At 34.1% G+C, this 20,405-nt stretch overlaps 1 protein-coding gene across 1 annotated transcript in view; it reads right to left on the reverse strand.

The window, feature by feature from the left end:
• Window positions 1-20,405, reverse strand: part of FBN2 (fibrillin 2) — a 123,978-nt gene that overhangs the window by 21,477 nt on the left and 82,096 nt on the right. The window contains exons 31-46 of the mRNA XM_087715879.1: window positions 19,967-20,092; window positions 18,639-18,761; window positions 17,563-17,685; window positions 17,136-17,261; window positions 15,543-15,665; window positions 14,474-14,596; window positions 12,308-12,469; window positions 12,013-12,081; window positions 11,067-11,192; window positions 9,681-9,806; window positions 8,054-8,206; window positions 6,067-6,135; window positions 5,479-5,604; window positions 4,386-4,511; window positions 3,892-4,017; window positions 1,252-1,368 (exon numbers count right to left, since the gene is read on the reverse strand). Of these exons, the coding sequence (XP_087572005.1) occupies window positions 1,252-1,368; window positions 3,892-4,017; window positions 4,386-4,511; window positions 5,479-5,604; window positions 6,067-6,135; window positions 8,054-8,206; window positions 9,681-9,806; window positions 11,067-11,192; window positions 12,013-12,081; window positions 12,308-12,469; window positions 14,474-14,596; window positions 15,543-15,665; window positions 17,136-17,261; window positions 17,563-17,685; window positions 18,639-18,761; window positions 19,967-20,092 (1,944 nt within the window). The remainder of the gene's footprint in view (window positions 1-1,251; window positions 1,369-3,891; window positions 4,018-4,385; window positions 4,512-5,478; window positions 5,605-6,066; window positions 6,136-8,053; window positions 8,207-9,680; window positions 9,807-11,066; window positions 11,193-12,012; window positions 12,082-12,307; window positions 12,470-14,473; window positions 14,597-15,542; window positions 15,666-17,135; window positions 17,262-17,562; window positions 17,686-18,638; window positions 18,762-19,966; window positions 20,093-20,405) is intronic.

Raw genomic sequence — 20,405 nt, forward strand, 5'->3', positions numbered from 1 at the left:
TTAATACTGTAACTCAATAGTCGAGATAGTACTCTGTGGAATTGGAATCGTATAATATAGATGCCAGAATAGAAGTGCAACCATGTAATTCTACTCTCTGAAACCATCCACAGTAAAACATCACAATCTCCACCACAGAAATGATTCGAAAGATTTTGTGCTTAGTGCTAAAAGTTCAAGCAGGATCAGAACTGCACTCCTTCTATTTCTCTCCAACAAAAGGAAATCTATCAGGGCAATTAGGCCAATTTTATTTTCAAATCTGTCTGAATACAGATTGCAACTGCTTAGCAACCACATTCTTGGGTAAGTTCTCCCCACTAAAGTAGACTTATTTGTATTTGATTAAAAGTAAAACTCCAAATCCAGAAAAAAACATTTTTGGAAAGGAATAAAATAATTGTTTTTTCAAGTGTGAGCCAACTGGAGATCTTCTGTGTTTGACCTACATGAGTTTGACTCAAAAGAAGTTTTGGTAGAATGTCCTCATATTATCTATCATTCTTATCAAGATTCTTGATTATAACGATTGGCCACGTAAAAAACAACAACGAAGAAATAACTGAGAAATGACAACCCTAATTTTTGCAAATTCTGATTACCGTATTTTTCAGAGTATAAGACGCACCAAGGTTTTGAAGAGGCAAATTTTTAAAAAAGGTTTTGTATTCTGCAAACCTCCCCAAAACAGCCCTTTTTTGTGAAAATGGGCCTTCCCCCTAAAAAAAAAGGCATGAATAGCCTTTCGGGGGCTTGCAGAGTGCTCCTGGGGGGGCAAAATGAGCAAAAACAGACCCTTTTTTGTCAAAAGAAATTGCATTCATAGCCTTTAGGAGGCTTATAGAGTACTACTGGAAGCTGAGGGGGGGGGGAAATTGAACAAAAAACGGCCCACTTTTCACTCATTTTTGCCTTCCCAAACCCCAGGAGTTCTCTGAAAGCCTTCTACAGGCTCTGGACGGCCATTTTGGTGAAGGGGTGGGGTTTCAGGATGCATAAAATGCTGTGTTCAGTGTATAAGATGCACCCAGATTTATAGCCTCTTTTTTAAGGGAAAAAGGTGCATCTTATGCTCGGAAAAATATGGTTGTTAAAAGTATATTTATAATTACACTGCTCAATAAAATTTATGAAATTGAAAGATTATCGTAGTATTTTCTGATAAATATTATGGCATTTCCATGTTTCTCTTTGATAGTAATATATCATCACTTTTTCTAAATGATATGTACTATTTATTCATTCTCTTACCCATACAGTCATTATTATGAGTTAGCTCAAATCCTGGATAGCACAGGCAGTTATATGATCCAACTGTATTTTTACAAGTTCCGTTCCCACAAGGATGTCTTTCACATTCATCTACATCTAGAGATAGAAAACATTAATACCAAACAATTATTCACAATACAATTAATTTTCTGCTACTTTATGTGTTTTACTAAGGCTCATATGGCTCTCAGAAAATTATTCTGGGCAGCTTACAGATCTCATTACAGTTTTGGGTTAAAAATTAATAAAAGAACAACAAAACTATAGCAACAATCATCATTATCATAATTTGTCATATATCTATGCTCATTAATATAACAAGTATCTTACACCTCAGGAGCAACTAAAAACCACCCATCTCCAAAGGTCTTGCATAACATCCACACTTTAAATACTATTCAGAAAAAGTAGCTATCAAGGAAGGAATCCTTATTTCCATGCAGTCATGAAGCTGATAGTCACATTCTCTATGAATGGGGCTCACAGAAAGACTTCCCTGCTCAGTTTTATTGGGCAAGCAAATTCCACTGAGATAAGGTGGCCCTACAGATATCCAAGTCCTCAGCCATCAAGACTTTACATTTGAACTGGATCTCCCTAGTATTATGAGTCTGTAGGGCTATAGATGTTTAATACAATGCCTTGCTACAATGCTTTGAACTTATAGCAATAGCAGTTAGACTTATATACCGCTTCATAGGGCTTTCAGCCTTCTTTAAGCGGTTTACAGAGTCAGCATATTGCCCCCAACAACAATCCAGGTCCTCATTTTACCCACCTCGGAAGGATGGAAGGCTGAGTCAACCCTGAGCCGGTGAGATTTGAACAGCCGAACTGCCGAACTGCAGTCAGCTGAAGTAGCCTGCAGTGCTGCATTTAACCACTGCGCCACCTCGGCTCACTTCATTGATGTTTTAGCTTGATTCAAATCTAGTGTATAAATGGGTTGTATTAATTGCATATTTTTATTTGCCTTTTGCCTTTATTTATATTTGCCTTATGTAGAATCTCTGGACTGAACTTTCTATCTGTGAGGTAATGACTTCCAGAGTAATTTATGGGTACTTGTGGAGAGCAAATGATCTCAGCTCCTTTTTGGATTTCATCCGCTATTGCTGGCTAATTGCAACACTGCTGACAGATGGTGTCATTTATTATGTGGTCTCTCAATGGAGTGTCAGAGTCCTATAGAGCAGTATATTTGGAAGGTTTCCAATTTTTGGATTTCTGGCTGTAGAAGCATCCACCAGTTTGCTTCTTAGAGTAGTATCAGTGATTCAACAAATGCTGAAGCCTTCTAAGACTGATTTGGATCCCCGGGATCTGGGAGCTAGGGTATTTTTGACTTTGATTCTGAATAGAGTGGTACTTTCCCATTCAGACTTGTGCAATCTAGGATTTCTCAGAGAGCAGGTAGCAATTATGGCTAGTGGGTCCTTTCCACAACTATATTTGTATGCCAGTTTCATGTGTTGCTAGCTTGGGACGCTATACTTATATACTTAGGTGGGTTTTTTTTGATTGGATTATTGTAACATGCTCTATATGCAGCTGCCCTGAAGACCATCTGAAAGTTTTAGTTGGTTCAGAGTGCAGTGGCACCGGGTGGCATCATTACATCCATGTAACATTGCTGTTCTATAAGCTGCGCTATCACTTTAAAGCCTTACACGGCATAGTACTGAGTTACTTGCAATAGTGCCTTCTCCCAAGAACCCAATCCATACTCTCTCATGAGAATGGTAGGGTCCAGTTTCCCTCTTTTAAGCTTTGCGATATTAAAATGTTTGGATGAAATTGAATGGACCTCCTTATGGTTCTTATTAGTGTGTTTGGTCACTGTTTGCCATTTTATATTTATTCCCTAATTATTACCCTATTTATTTATATTCCCTAACTAGTGGGGTCATATGAACTGACCATGATACTCCAATGGCTACTCAACTTGTTGCATTCTGAATTAAAATAACTTCTGAATGGTCTTCTAGGATAGCTTCATGCACTGGTCTTTTGCAAAATTTCTTGACACAGGAATGGTTGCAGTTGGTGTCCAATATGAGGTTGTGCAAAGGTCAAGGTCTCCACCTGCTCTTCTAGCAGGAATCATGAGACCAAGAATAACTTGCCTAGTTGCTTCATGTGAGAGAACAAAAAAACACTCAGGACCAGAGAAGAAATGCTATTAGAAACTAGGGTATTAATTTCTGCATCCATAGTCATTACAGCTTGTAGGAACTGAGGATAAGCCCATTCCTCTCCCTTAAATCCTCCAAAGACCAAGACATAATTTTAGCTAGATTCATAGTTATGTCAGAATGTGTAACTGGGTATTATCAATATTTTGATCTTCTCATGGCAATTGATGTTCGGTTACAATAGTGTTATTTGATTTTATTCATATAATAGAGTCTTAACCAATATTTGTCTATCTGGGATTCTGACAGTTGTAAGCTCTGTACCCCTGATAAGTAACAAAGCTTGGCATATTAATTATTACATTTCATCTGTGCATATAAAACTTATACTTCCCTATTATACTCTACTGTTGCCATCCTATCTTCAGCATAGCAATACTTTAATTTACTGTAATATAAGAATTTTATATATTTCTTCACATACCCATACACATTGTTTGATCACGGGATGACTTAAAACCATTTTGACAGATGCAGTAGTAGCTCCCCTCTTTATCCACACATGTGCCATGACTACATACATTAGGTATTTCCTGACATTCATTGCGATCTAAAACAAAACATAAAACACATGATGCATATATTTATCTATGGTGTTATGATTTATCATTGACTCATAATTCCACTTTTAGAATCTGTTAATGATTATTTGAGTCAAAGCTTACTCCCTGGGCAAAATTGTTGTTCTAAAAAGCTATATTCTCCGAATCAGCAATCTTTGAACAAGCTTTATTTTCTGTGCATGTTAAAATCAATATATTAGCTATACTGAAGGAAATTACAACACCAATTTTCTTACATTTTTCCATTTATGAATTTTAAAAAGGGTGAATAAAATGCAAATTCAGTATAGAAAACTGGAAAATATGTAACTAAAATGAAAATTAAGCAATATGCTAATCATAACTGACTACTTACCAATGCAAGCACCATTGGGTGAAAGTTTGAAACCCGTAGCACATTCACAGCGGTAACTACCGGGGCTATTGATACAATCTGCATTCCGTTGACAGAGATTATCACCATTGCTACATTCATCAATATCTGTAACATCAATAATCCATGATTAAGAATCAATTTATGTGTTTTATCACAATGAAATCTTCAGATATTTCCTATATTGAACAAGGAACAGTGAATATGAATCAGGCAAAGGATATTTATATTCCATTCATTTTAATCTAGCTGAAATCTAAAACCTAAATGCATTTCAGATCTATGTACCGTATATCTGCCTAGTATTTTAGACTACCTATATGTTATTAACACATAAATATTTTAATTTACTTGTTAATTAAAATATCACAACATTATCTGAAAGGCAATACGTATGTTCCCAAATATATATTTAAAATAATAAATAAAGATAGTAATAGAAGATTATCAGTATTAAAAATTATTGAATAAATCTATTATTTTGCTTATAATATAGCAAACAATAAGAAAATCAACATAACATTTCATAATGTTTGCTTATAGAGGGTCACTGTTCTCTTTTTTTCCTAAGTAGGAAATCAAATTATCAGGAGAAATATTACCTTGTGAAATATATCAAAATACAGTGTCTTTATATTAGGAAAAGAATTGTAACCCATAATAAGGTTAAAAACTTAACAAACAGTCTAAAGACTAATATTCTGGCACACACCAAGCCAGAAATTCAATGAAATGAAATTAAATAAAATCTATTTTTCAAAGACAACCTTCCTTTTATCTTTTCAACAAACATTAACATTCTCATATATTTTAACAATTGGACTGTTTTAAGGACACATTCACAAAGTTCCAAACTATGGAGGGATATGCACTGACATTCCACAAGTATTTCATCTTGTGCATTTTTTTTTCTGGCCCACTCAAACACAGTAGATGATTGGGAGATAATGGTAATTTGCCAGTACAAGTGTATAAAATCTGCAGACAGTTATCAATGCATACACCGAGTCATTTGCATCAGCTTAAAACACATATAATTGCTGTAATGGTCAGGCTTTACAAGAAAGTACATCACCTTCACAGACCAAGAGCAGATCATTGTAGCTAAATCCTGTGGGGCATTCACAACGAAAACTTCCAATCTGGTTGATGCAAACACCATTTGCACAAATACCTGGTATCTCTTTACATTCATCAATATCTGAAACATGAACATTCCTTAATTAAATGTATTGGGTTCATATGCTACTATGCTTTTATTTTAAAGCTTTAAGAAAAATTATACATAAAAAGTAAAAGTATAGGGAATCAGAGTAGGCTTTTCTCTTTTAATAATTGTATTTAATAATACATGCAGAGATACATACAGTATGTTGATGTATTTTTTTTCAAATGACTCATTTTAATGAGGAATGCTAGGCTGACTGACACATGCATATCTATGTATGTAAATATCAGAATGAGCTTCAGTTTATCTTCAAAATATAATTTGGGAAGAGATTCTTGAGAAAACATTGTAATTTCTAAAACATCAGGCAACAGAAGTTAGAATTTTATTATTTATTTGATTTTTAAAAGGTAATTAAAAATAGAAGAGGTTTGCTTATCACTGTCTTACATTATTAATTATGTAGTTTAAAAAACACACAGCTTTCAGACTTACCAACTGCTTTTCCAGTATGAATGTCAAAGGTGAAACCAGGAAAATTTCCACATAATGTTTTGAACTCAACTTAAGTAACAAAAAGGAGAAAAACTTATTTTTATTAGAAGCCTTTTAAAATTACTTCATAGTTTTATTTTACAATCCTTGTATTTAATTATTAACTATCAACTGGTATAAAAATTCTGTAGAGGTCTGTAGAAATTCATATCAAATAAAAGCTTGTCTTTAATCATCATGTTCTTCTAAAGACTGAAAGCTTTTTCCTGTTCTTTCCCTGCTATTGTATAGCTGTCAATTATCCAAGTTTTGAACTGATTTGAAAAAAAAGGTCTGAGTTATTTGATATGAGAAGAAACACAGATTACTTCCAGAATAATCCAAGGTAAATTAGTGAGAAATCAACCTTATTTTTCAGATTTGTGATGTTCCATATATGAATAAACCCAACAAGGACATAACCTTTCTGATTGTATATGTATATTGTATTTACAGTGTTTCTCTGAAAATAAGACAGGTCTTATTTTCTTTTGACCCCCAAAATAAGCACTTGGCCTTATTTTCAGGGAGGTCTTATTATTTTTGAGGTGCAGGAGATGTTGAGCGTGATCACCTCATGGCTGTTGCTGTGTTGTAATATTTTTGGGAAGGGCTTATTTTGGGGGGAAGGTTTATTTTAGTGCATGTGCTGAAAAGCCCGGCTGGGCTTATTATCTGGGGAGGTCTTATTTTGGGGAAAACAGGGTATTAATTTATTAGTATATCTAATTTTAAAGAATTATTTTTGCACAATATATTACCTCATAAAACCACTGCAGAGGATTTCTATATTGTTCTTATGATATGTCAAATTCACATCTGTATAATATTTCATTCCTTATCTTTGTTCAAGCCACTTATAATTTTTTTGTTTATAATTAAAAATGAATTACTTTATTTGTTATAAACATTAACAAAGATAGCATTCCCTAATTTAACTAAAATAACATACTTAATATGCCAGAAAAGAACTGCATATTGAAGAAAATAAATACATTTCACTGCAAGACTTAGACAAATATACCATTATTTTAAAAGTAGTATAATTATATTTCAATATTTTTAAAAAATAAATAGTTGCTTCATATCACTAATCTAATACTTTCCTGCCTTGGATTAGCAAATGAAACACCAGCATCAATAAGAAAGGAAATGTAAAAACCAGTAATTCTGAAGAAAATACTGCATTATAAACTTCCCTATAGGAATATTTACTTCAGCCGAAATAATCCAATTGTTAACTACTTATTACACACTGCAAGATACGATTGTAGAAAGAGATGGTAATTGTGAATTCCTACCTTTTTTAAATTATTCAATTTTCCTATCAAAATACAGCAATGGAGAGGAAAGCATTAATCCTACTCTCTCGAATATCCCACCTCCCCACGGAGGGATCTGCCTCTACCCTTCTATCCTTCTGCAAGATACCTGGCTCTGCCAATTGTCCTTAGGACCCAGTGGTGCAGTCCCACACTGGAGGTGGCTACTAATTTTCCCACCTTCACCCCGCATTTCCTGATCCCAGCCAGCCATCTTTTAATCTCATATTACTGTATTTTTATTCTTTATTTTATTGTTTCATTATTTAGCTACTATTAGGTTTACATTTCTTTTCATTTCTGTTTTACTATTGTAAGCTGCCTAGATAGCCTCATGGCGAGATAAGCCACAAATAAATTAACAAATAAATAATTAAAGAAATAACTGAAGGAAGACAGCTTTCTTTCACTACTATCTAAGAATTGGAATTTTCATTTTTAACAAGTTTAATTGTACATGGAAAAAACACAATACTGGAGACAGAGAAAAAATTTAAAATTTACTTTCTTCCTTGCTGTGAAATTGAAAGTGAGGCTAACATGCTAAAGCTACCATGATACCAAACTGACATTCAAATGTATCCTTTAAATATAAATTGCTCAAGAAAATGTAAATAAATTGTTACCTGTCCCCGCAGCTGGGCATGGCTCACAGAGCTTGTTCCAGGCTTTCCCAATATTGTAAGTGCAGCAACACATTCTCTTGGTAATATTAAAGGGCAGTTCATTATCACAAGATGTTCCATTGTAACTTCTATAGCAAAAGCTCTTTCTCATATCTAAATATATAAAAATCACATGCTTTTAAAAATATCTTCGCGAGTACAATAAATGTTTAATTCAGTATTTATCATGCTAAGAGATTTTGAACTAAGAAAGCTCAATTTTATATGACAGAGCAGCAAATATGGAACGAGCTCCCCGTGGAGATTCGTACCCTCTCCACCGTCCAGGCCTTCCGCACAGCCCTTAAGAACTGGCTAGCCCGTCAGGCCTGGGGACAAGGATAGCCGCCCCTCCCGAATGATGAGTGTATGTTGCTTACTATTTTATTATATGTCTCTATGTCAATGTTTGTATTCCCCCTCCCTGATTTTATGTGAGCCGCCCTGAGTCCCCTCAGGGAAAAGGGCGGCCTACAAATATTAATAAAAAATCTCAAAAAAATCTCAAATATGTCAGACATATTTATATCTCATGATTTATTAAAGTGGGTGAAGAAAAGAGGGTAAGTAGGAAACTTAGCCATGATAGAAGTTAATTTTTGTTCTGAATTTCCAGAAGAAAAACAAGATCAAGGAAGGTTAGATTCATGTGACTTTTATTTGGATCAATCTGGCCTCTTATAGCTCCAAAATTTGGCATAATTACAAAATCAAAGAAAGTAGGAATAAAGAAAGAATTATAAATGCATCATTAATATTGGACAGTTTATGTTATGGACTCTACTTTAAATGTGTTTCTTCCAATACTCATTGTTTCAAAAGTAATTTAGACAGAAGGAAGTATAACATGTATTAGTTTGGTTTAATTTATAAGTAGGATATTCAACAGATATGAAGTTTGGGGGATACCTGTATGTTTATGTGCACATATACGTTTGCACACCAATTAATAATAAATATGAATACTGTTGTGGCCCAGCAGGAGCCGTTGGAGCTGCCACCAGACTCTGACAGCGAGGGGCCTTATGAGTTGGCTCTGGAGGATGTGGAGGACCCTGGACAGGGTTCCGACTCTGAGCAGGGCGCAGAGAGTCTGGTTGGCCACCAGGTGGCGCCTGAGCCGTGGACCAATGGGGGGGGAGACAAGGGAGAGTGATCCAGAAGGCAGCAATGAGTTGTTCCTGGATGCACGCCATCGAAGAGCTACTAGGCGTCAGAAACAATTATGCAATTATAGGAGGTGATTGTACTCAGCTGGTGGTCATTAGGTTCCTCTCCAGACTATAAAAACTATTGGTGCACACGGCCCTTTTTGTAGAAGTCAATGCAGGATTGAATGTTGGAGGACAGTTCTGTGAGCTTGGCAGGCTGGATTGCTGCCAAGCCTTATCTGTGTTTATTGCTGCCTGAGTTTGTCTGAATTGCTGCCAAGATCCTTATCTGTTTGTTTGCTTGGCTTTCCGCCACCGAGGCTTTGGTGTTTTGCTAATTAAAGTACATTCCACTTAAGCTTAATTATCAGTGTAAACTGGCCCAATGTTTTAAGAATTTAAGAAAGTAAATATAGCATATAAATGTGACAACATACCCATACAGTTGTGTCCTCCATTCACCTGCATATATTCCGGGGGGCAAATACAGGTATAATTTCCTAAAGTATTATAGCATGTCCCAGGACCACATACACCAGGATGTGCAACACACTCATCAATATCTAGGGGTGGGGAATCAATCACCAAAATTAATTTTAATAAATAAAAATGACAAATAATAACAAATCAGAAAAATTTAAATATAGAACAGATTGAAGAAATGACAACTACCATACTCTATTACAAAGTTCTCAAGGTGCATATAATGGATCTCTTAATCCTGTGTTTGAAATTTTACTAATCTTTTAAATGTCAACATTAACAAAATGATCTACAAAGTACATCAATAGTACAATATTTTTCCTATACTACATTCTCACTGAAAATCACTATGTGAACCTGACAGATATGTGGTTGGAAAAACATTGACTCAGGATACAAGTTATCCTTTCCCTCTCTGTTACAGGCCCTATACAGGTAGTCCTCAACTTACAACCACAATTGAGCCTGGAATTATAGTTGTAAATTGTGTTAATTTTTAAGTGGCTCACCGTATGACTAGACATATTAAGTGAATGCTACATTTGTTAAGTGATTCTATTGTCTGCAATGGCATTTTTCACTGAAAACTAGCTAACCAATAAACACCAGTTTCCACCAAAAACAATGTTGAAAATCATGGTCATGTGGCCATAGGAGACTGCAAATGGCTATAAATGAGACTAGTTGCCAAGTGCCCTAAATATAATCATGTGAATCTGGATCATAAGTAACTTTGGGGAGATCTGTTGTAAGTTTATGAGTGCTAAGCGATCGATCCTAAGTCAAGAACTACCTACATAGATCAAGTTGTCATTATTTCAAAACAGAAAAAAAAAAGAAATCAACATTCTGAATTTAAATCAAATAACATCAATTTAGAGTTTGTATATTAATAGGTTAAACTTAAGTACATCAATTGTGGCTTATAGTGAATTATACTGCAATTACTATAAATTAAGAATTTTAAGTCCTTTGAATCTTTCTTAAATTATTTAAAATATCTGTCTTTCTTTGTGTAAGACAGTGACCTAAATACATTTTTGAACTTATTGCTTGAACCTATTTTTGAAAAAATAATTCATGGGAAAGGACATAATTTGTATCCCATTGGGTTATTTGGGTTAATATCAGAATACAAAGAAGTCAGGATTAAATTTCTATTATTTATAAGAAATTCAGTAATGGGATCTGCAGAATAGCTAGAACCCACAAGCTTTAATTTATGACTCCACATTAAATATATATAGAATATTCTCAAGAGGAAAATGGTTGTGGGACAAAATATTGCTTAAGAATATTGTTTTTCCATTCCTGCTGTAACGAAAAATAAGAATTTTCACCTTCACAGATACGTGTTTCTTCACTGAGATAGTACCCATGGGGACATTCACATTGGAAGCTGCCAAAAGTATTGATGCAGTTTCCACCTTGGCATAGACCAGGCAATTCTTGGCATTCATCAATGTCTGCGAAGAAAAAGAAGGCCATGTTTCTTGGCTGATAAAAATTACATGAAAGACGACTTTTAAATCATTAACTTATGCTTTTAGTTTTTATTATAAATCTGCTTACTTTTGTTATTACAGAGATCTGGGGGTAGGGCAGCTGCAAATAAATGATTACCCATGCAAAGTTAAGAGAATAATTAACTCTCATAATTTTGGATGGAAAAATATTAAGTACAATATTAAAATACTGAGCAAATTTGATTCTCCTAACAAAATCATTACAATTAAATCATACTTCCTATTAATTTATGCCTTTATTAAATTGATTTAACCAATCTTAGACTTTTTGCAGTAGATTTTAATACATGTTCAGTAACTTTTCATTTTCAGCCTTTTTTTTTGTCTTGCAGCAGGAACTAATAATCAAGTACAGAGTTGCCAATTCATATTTCTAATTATTCTTTTTCTGAAGTAAAGATGGAAATTCCTTAGAGATATCAAAAGTAATAAAATTTGGGCAACTAATATTAACGTCCTTATTCCCCTTTAACAGTAACTCTTGCCAAATCCAACAAGAAATTCTGAGGACCTCAGCATTCCAAAAGGAAATTGTGAATTGGTGGAAAAAATTATATAAATGGAGAAGGTTGAATTATCATCATGAACTTTTATCAATCTCCCCATCTATATTTTAAAATGTGATTGTAAATTTATTCTAAACTTGAAAGTACTTTCTCTATAACCTCAATTTGCAAATCTCCCTTTTTATAGATAATTGACTAAATCTGACTACTGTCAGCAAAACCTATGGTGGTTATACTGAAAGAAACAGAAATACCTTCTAAGATAATTGTTATGGGATTTGGTCTGAAGCCTTCGCCTCCTGGACACAAGGTATTATATTCACCTAGGAATTAAATAAAACAATTAAGAATAAAACCAAGTCATGAGGATTAATTTGACATGTGATAGAAGCATAGCACGGAACTTTGACAAGTTGATGTATCACTTCAGAGAAATGCTTGAATCCTCATAAACACTGGTTTAGAGAAAGCCTTATGGCTTATGTATATAGCCATATTATTTGCTATATTAGTTATTTGTCCTCCCATCTAACAGAGTCATTTCCTTACTGCTATTTACAGGTGGGCATGTCTCACAGGGATATCCCCAGGCTTTCCCCAAAGAACAGCAACAAGAAGAACGACTGACTCCAACACCAATTTCAGTACTGCAGGACAGACTTCCATCACCCCTTGGTCCATATTTCAAGTAGCAGTTGCCAACTCTGTTATCTGGACAGAACAAAAGAAAAAAAAGAGGTGTTGATAAGCATGTCATTAAAATGAGACTGTAGGGAGCAGCAATGAACAAATTAAACAAACAAATAAATAGCATATGACTATGGTAACCTATTCTAAGTTCTAATTTTATCACTATTACTAAACTTAGGAAATCATTTCAGTTAAAATCCAATTAAGTAAATTAAAATCTGTTAATAAGGTTGTTAACACCATAAATATTCTTACTGGGTTGAAGGCAGAATGGATGGATGGATGGATGAACGAATGAATGAATCACATTTATTATATACTGGCTATCTTCAAGATATGATATTGAAAATGATAATGATATATTTTACTCATACAGCCCCTTGTGTGCTCCATTCATATTAAGATGCAATAAATTCATTTCATTATTTCCATAAGCTTGTGAAACAAAGTTTAGGCTTTATAAATTAGCCTATGTTTATCAGCAAAATGTTGGAAAATTGACTATAGGTAATTCCTAGTTTGGTTTGCACACAGTACACTTCCAAGTCCCTAAATCAAAATAACAGTCTACAGTTTCAGTATTCATGTATTTATCAAAAGGAACTTTCTATAGTCATTTGAAGTATATTATGGGTAATGAGCCCAAAGAAAACAGCATTTGGTTTTTCTAGCTACAGCTCTAAGAGCACCAGAACAGAGATGGAAAGTAGAACACCAGTTATGCCTCCTATGTTCTGCACCATGAAGGAAATAATTTGGAGGTAGGGAGATGTATAGAAATATAGAAAGGTATTCCACAAATGCATTTAGAGAATAATCCAATAAGACTTCCCTAAAAAAGCTAAAGAACAGCTTATTTATTGTAATGGCTATGAAGCTCTGGCTATGATTCTCAGGCTGTTTTTCCACCTAACCTAGATACTAAACCTAAAAATATATTCTCTTTCATATTTTTAAGGAGTACCTCGCTCATTAGTAGTAACTGTGAGAGAGTTACAGCTGCCAAAAAAGCCAACACAGTTCTGCATTAACAAGATCCTGCGAAGTGTTAATACCACTTTATAATGCTTTGGTAAGGCCACACTTAGAATACTGCATTCAGTTTTGGTCACCACAATATAAAAAAAAAGATGTGGAGACTCTAGAAAGAGTGCAGAGAAGAGTAACAAACATGATTAGGGGACTGGAGGCTAAAACATATAAAGAAAGGTTGGTGGAATTCGGTGTGTCTAGTTTAATGAAAAGAAAGACTACAGGTGACATGATACCTGTGTTCTGATATCTCAGATGTTGCCACAAAAAGAGAGGGTCAGGCTACTCTCCAAAGCACCTAAGTTCAGGACAAGAAGCAATGAATGGAAACTAATCAAGGAGAGAAGCAACCTAGAACTAAGGAGAACTTTCCTGACAGTTGGAACAATGAACTAGTGGAACAACTTGCCTCCAAAAGTTGTGAATTCTCCAACACTTTAAGAAGAGATTGGACAACCATTTGTCTGAAATGGTATAGGGTTTCCTGCCTGAGCAGGGGGTTGGACTAGAAAACCTCCAAGGTCCCTTCCAACTCTGTTATTCTATTCTATTCAAGTAAAGTCATCAGGCATATTACAAAACACACCATGTAATAAAGCTGTGTTTATAACACAAGCATATATAACATACTGAAATGTATAGTATTTTAAGCACAGAATAATATATTTTTTTAGTTTTTTAGTTCTTTTAGATTTTAGTTCAATTACAGTGCAGTCATAAACTATAATTATGGTTATTTCTGGTTGCCTTATAACCTGCTATTTTCCTACTTGTTAATTTGTTCCTCAAGAACCAATCTGAACACAATGCTTCACTTTTAGAAATTAACCATTTTGCTAGCCATTCCCACTGGATTAGCACATTTAATGAATTTGAATCATCTGCATCATGAAACATTTGTTGTCAGTTTTGTTCTTGTCTCCATACCAACATCCATATGGTAATCTTTCCTCTCCACTTGTATAAAATAGTTATATGTGTAATTCTACATACCAACACAGCCAACTCCTGTAGGGTTCAGCTGGAAATCTGGAGGACAGTTACATTCATATCTTCCAGGAGTATTTACACAAAAGCCATTGACACAATTTATAGGATCAGCACACTCATCAATATCTAAAGTAAAAAACATGTATCTGAAATTAATCTTAAGCCTTTATAATCAGTTCATTCGGTTTTTTTCATAATAAAAAATAAACACACTTCCTTCTTAACTGTTTACTGAACACAACCTATTAATCTCAACAGTTTCTGAAATACTGAACCAATCAGCATTTCATTGCATTATATTTTGATTTCATGGCTATATTCTAGGAATTATTATTTTTTAATTATTTTTATGACCCTATAATCCTTTTTTATAGGGTGGACTCAGGGTGACTCAATGAAGCTGAATGTTTACTGGTCAGATGCCCTTTCTGATGCCTATGTGGAGTTTGCTGCAGATATTTTCTCTTTGCGTCTTAACTTTGAATTCTCAACCTTCTGAGTGGGAGGGGAGTGTCCTCACACTCGGCCATGGCACCACTCATACTCTAGCAATGAATAGCATAATGAAAAAAGAAGTCAGAATTCTTTCTTTTAACCAATGTCTAATTATATAAAATATACTTGAATTTCATAGCTATTATAATATTATTATAAGATATATATGTAATTATACTTTAGTACAGTGTTTCTCAACCTTGGCAACTTGAAGATGTCCGGATTTCAACTCCCAGAATTCCCCAGCCAGCATTCGTCCGGACATCTTCAAGTTGCCAAGGTTGAGAAACACTGCTTTAGTACATATAACTTTTTTATGCTGGCATTTTTCTTTTTAAGATTGTTTATCATTATGGCTTTTACCTAATCTGTTCATAGGAAGAATATGTAATTTTGTATTTTTGGAAATATTTGCTAACAGTCCATTTGAAAAAAAAAATCAATGAACAGTAGTCCAGTGATAATAATTTTCTCTTTGTCTCAGTAATGTTCCTGTTTTGACCTCTTTACACAGAGGATTGGTTATACACATACTTCCATATATACACCTACCACACCCAGAGACATATTTTTTTACCTGTACAATTTCCTCCAGTTCTGTCCAGTTCATAGCCATCATCACAAATACAGTGAAACATGCCAGGTAAGTTATTGCAAGTACCAAACACACATATATTCTGAAAGGCACATTCATCAATATCTGAAACAAAGGATAATAGCCAAAATGATTGGTTACTATGTATGAATACAATACATACACCCAATAATTTATTTCCTATTAATTCATAGAATGCAAACCTATATTTGAAAGGTCTAAATCTTATATGTATATGGTTCCCTGTGTTTTACTGAGAGAAAGTTGGCTCTATTAATTTTATTATACAATAAGAAGATAATGTCATGAATGAAGACAAATATACGTATTCCCAGGATAATGTTGCAGGATCCAATCTGGATCCATCACTAGGACCAGAGATTTTGTCTTCCGAGTTTTTGGACTCGTGCTACAGCCTATACTTAGGAAATGTCATACTCTGCCAGAGGGAAGTTCCCTGAAGTTGGGCTATAGCCTTAATCCTAAAACTTGGAAAACAAAACCTCTGCTCCCAGTGACCAAGCCAGATTGGATCTGCAGAAGAGAATGTATATATCTTAGAATACAATATTTGTATATAATGGGAACATTTAATGGAGATCATTTCAAAACATTTGCATATCACATTGTAGTCATATTGCATATTGTTTTCCATTCAAAACAGCTAAATAAAAAAATGAAAAATTTAAACAGCATGCCAAAATAATTGATAAAATCAATTTTTATCAACAGTGCTAAAATAAAGACTGCAATAAAAACAATAATGCAACTGGAGCTGCAATAATAAATTTAAAATATCATAGCAGAGATAAACATGATGGATATAATGCAAATGAATCATGAAAGACCACAGCCATGTCACTAAATTAAATCATTCATTTTACTTTGAAATCTACTGAAAAATATATTATCACAAATACAAAATTCTTATGTTTACTTCTGTAAGATCCCTATTAATGTAATACATTTCCATATACATACAATGGTGTATCTAGAACATTTTTTTCTACACTCTATTTGTTAATTGACAAAAATAGCCAATTGACTGTTTAATGCAACATTTTATCCATCTAGTGCAAACATCTAACATGCAGACATTTTGCTTGAAAGAAACAGCTAGCTTTATATGTAAATCATATATTCTGAATCCCACAAAAGCTCTGTTAGTACTTGGAAATTACCTCCTCATATCTGATCCAAATTCTCCCCCCCAAAAAAAAGGGGGGGGGGTTATCCCTGTGGATTTTACTCCACTAGTTGTTGCTGACAATAGACACAGTGCTCATCTCTGTTTCAAGGGCCACTGAGCTAATGCTGTCCAAAGACATTTCTGCTGTCATGAGCCAACATACTCTTACCTTCCCACCAAAGTGGTACCTATTTAGCTACCGGTATTTGCATGCTTTCGAATTACTAGATTGGCAGGAGCTAGGATGAGGACATGAGCTTATCCCATCATGAGATACTTGGGTCTTGAATCTGGGCTGTCGGCTTTCCAACCAACAAGCCCAGGGTCTTAACTGCTGAGCCACTACTCAGTCGCAATCCAGCTACTCAAAATGAGGTTAGAATTACCTTGGCAAGTTCGGCTATTGGAAGTTGAAGTAAAGCCCATCTCACACTCACAACGGTATTCACCAGGGATATTAAGACATTGTCCATTGTCACACAGGTTAATATTTTCTGCACATTCATCAATATCTATTGAATCGGAAATGTTAAAGCAGTAAGCATTTATAGATTAGAAATTCATTTCATTCGCTTTTTCTTAAATTTATTAGTAGAAAAAATAAAGTTTATTCTCCAAGAAATATATACACTATTTTCAAAATAATCTATATTTTGAAATGATGTATCAGAAAATTTAGGACTTTGATGAAACTCCATATTAAGGTTCACATAAAAGTAAATGCTGAATCGATCCATTGTCACATGAAGTTCTGAATTCAACTTCTAAATTAAATATAATTCTTTCATAAAATATGTTTAAACTTTCTCTTACCTGAACAAATAAATCCATCTCCAGTAAATCCTTCTGCACAGGTGCAATGATATGATCCAGGAGCATTTACACACTGAGCATTTATGCTACATTGGTGTGTTCCATTAGAACACTCATCGAGATCTATTAAAGCAATTAGTAAGAAAGAGAAAAATCATAAACATGCTAATAGTATCCATTATTTGGCTTTATGGAATTCACAGAAGCAAATTGCTAGCAGAAGTTGGCTTAAAAGCTATTAGTACTGGCTTCAATCACTATGATATAATTCCCTTGAAAGAGCAAACAGTTTAGCTTGATATTTATTATTGAAACACCAGAAAATCGATGAATTGGTTAAATGCTATCTCAGGTTTTCTAAAAAGGCCATAAAACATTTGGCGAACTATGAGAATAGTTATGATTCCATAAGGTGGTACCCTCTCAGGGAAACACTAGAGATCATTCAAGTTTCACAGATTGTCTTACGGATAATGGTTATATTTGAAAAGTTAATAATAGTGTAATATACAGATGTACTTTTGAAATACTGGTATGGGCAGGAAGATTTGGAACCAAAAGAGCATCTGAAATTGGAGAGAAGATACTGCAAAAAAATAATAGATATAATTGATTCCTATCTTGGGAGTGGGGAGATAATGAGATTGGTTTACTGAAATTCTCAGAGCTACATTTTAATTTTTGCATAAATACAGAGCCTAAGCTATATTGGGAATTGGTAATGAATTTACAGCTGACAGTGAAGATCATTGTCTGAAATTATCTTTTTAAATTCTATAAATATAAAGTTCTAGATGATAGTTTATAATATTTTCTCTGAAAATAACCAATACATTCAATATGTAAAATGGAAGCATTTGATTTAGCAAATTGGGGGAGGAGAGATTCTATCAGAAATTTGTTGAAATTCTTTTAGAACCATTTCCTAACAGTATATATACAACTGATTCTGTTACTGTGGTGTCAGTTAGCTAGTTGTCTTATTGACAACCTATAGAATCAATTATAAAAGAAACACATAACTTACATTTACTTTTTTATGAGGCAAACAATCATATCAATTTATCTTTACTCACCTATACACTTAATTCCATTTCCAATCCATCCTTCCTTACAGCTACATCTGAAGCTTCCCGGAACATTGAGACACAGACCATGCATGTCACAATTGTGGGCACCAATCTCACATTCATCCACATCTAAACAAAGAAATGTTAAACATTAAAATATCAAAACTTTCAATTAACTTGTTAAGTGTTAGCTAGGTTGGTAATAATGATAATGGCTTTAATGTACCACATACTTTAAGTACCATGATTATATCTCTTTAGAATGTCTGCAACTGATAAAATAGCTGTAAACAATGCCTATAAATCATAACATAGATTTAATATAGATTTAAAAATAATGGATATTAGTTTTATAAACCTAAGAAAGAAATACAGTGACCCAGGAAATTGTAAGCAATTAATCATAGAAAAGTATCAAAATATATAAAGGAGCCAATATAACATGAAAAGAAAACCTGCCACATCTCTCAGTGTCACATTTTCTTGGAGTTCCTGATATGACAGAAGAGGTACAATTTAATTCCAATAAAAATATCAATAAATCAAATACAAAAAAACCTCCAAAACAAACTAAAAATTATGTGTTTTGAATTACATGCAAGAAAGGGTGAATTAAATATAAGAACAGAAACTGATGTACAAATTTGATAGAAAGCATTTTACATTCATCTGATTTCTACTGCTGTCATCATATCTATGGAAAGTACAGCAAGAATGAGAAGAGTGAGAAACAAGCATGTGAAAATCAAAATTCCTTATAAGATTTTTCTGATGAGCATACATTTGCTTTTAAAGAAAACAAAGTACAGAAATTTGAAGCGCTGGGATTTCAACTTCAGCTACAGGTAGTCATCAGTTAATGACCACTCATTAGTGACCTTTCAAAGTTACAATCTGAGTCCTTGGCAGTTGACTCACATTTATAAAAGTTGCAGCACTCCACCATCATGTGACTGAATTTGTGATTTTCCCTGCTTGTTTCCTACAATCAAAAAGAATGGGGGAAACTGGCAGGGAAGGCCACAAGTCATCCCAGCAAGTCACTTGCATCTCCCCCTTAGCATTACTTGTTGCCAGGGCCCAGTTGCATGGCACTGCATGAATCACTTGTGCACCCTCCCTCATCTAGGTTTTATAGGTTTTATTCAACTTGTATGAGTTGATCTAGAATCAGTCATGCTCACACTAAGCTTCACCAGCATGACCTCTTATTTGTGGAATCCCTTTTTTTAGTAGGATGAGAAGGAAGCCCAATCAATAACAATGGAAAATGTTCAGAACCTCTCCAAGGAGGCAAATCTAAGTTTGTTTGTGCTTGTATTGTAATATCATACCTGTGCATCCAGTAGTTCCCTTCTTGACAGAATAACCCAGTTGGCAATGACAAATGAAGGATCCTTTGGTGTTCTCGCATTCCCCAAACATGCAAATGTTCGAATTTAGATCACATTCATTCACATCTGTATAAAAAAGTAAAATGTCTTCTATATTTTGGCTAACATTTAAAAGAGCTTGATTAACAAAAGCATTTAATAAAGAATTGTTATATATTAATAAATTACTTAAGCATATTATTTAATCCCGTGGGGAGTTATAGAATTGGACCTTTATTCTGTGTTTCACTTTTAGGATAATGATTGAAACAACCCTTTGGTTACCTGAAAAGTACTATCATACATCAAAACTAAACATAGCCATTATTACCCCAATTCTACTGCTCTAAACATATGCCAGCTTCTTTGAATCTTTTTTAAGTTTGGCATCTGAACAGCT

This window comes from Thamnophis sirtalis, unplaced genomic scaffold (genome assembly GCF_051295495.1).
Source record: "Thamnophis sirtalis isolate CommonGarterSnake01/CBP01778 unplaced genomic scaffold, rThaSir2_p1.2 scaffold_5, whole genome shotgun sequence".
Lineage (NCBI taxonomy): Eukaryota > Metazoa > Chordata > Lepidosauria > Squamata > Natricidae > Thamnophis > Thamnophis sirtalis.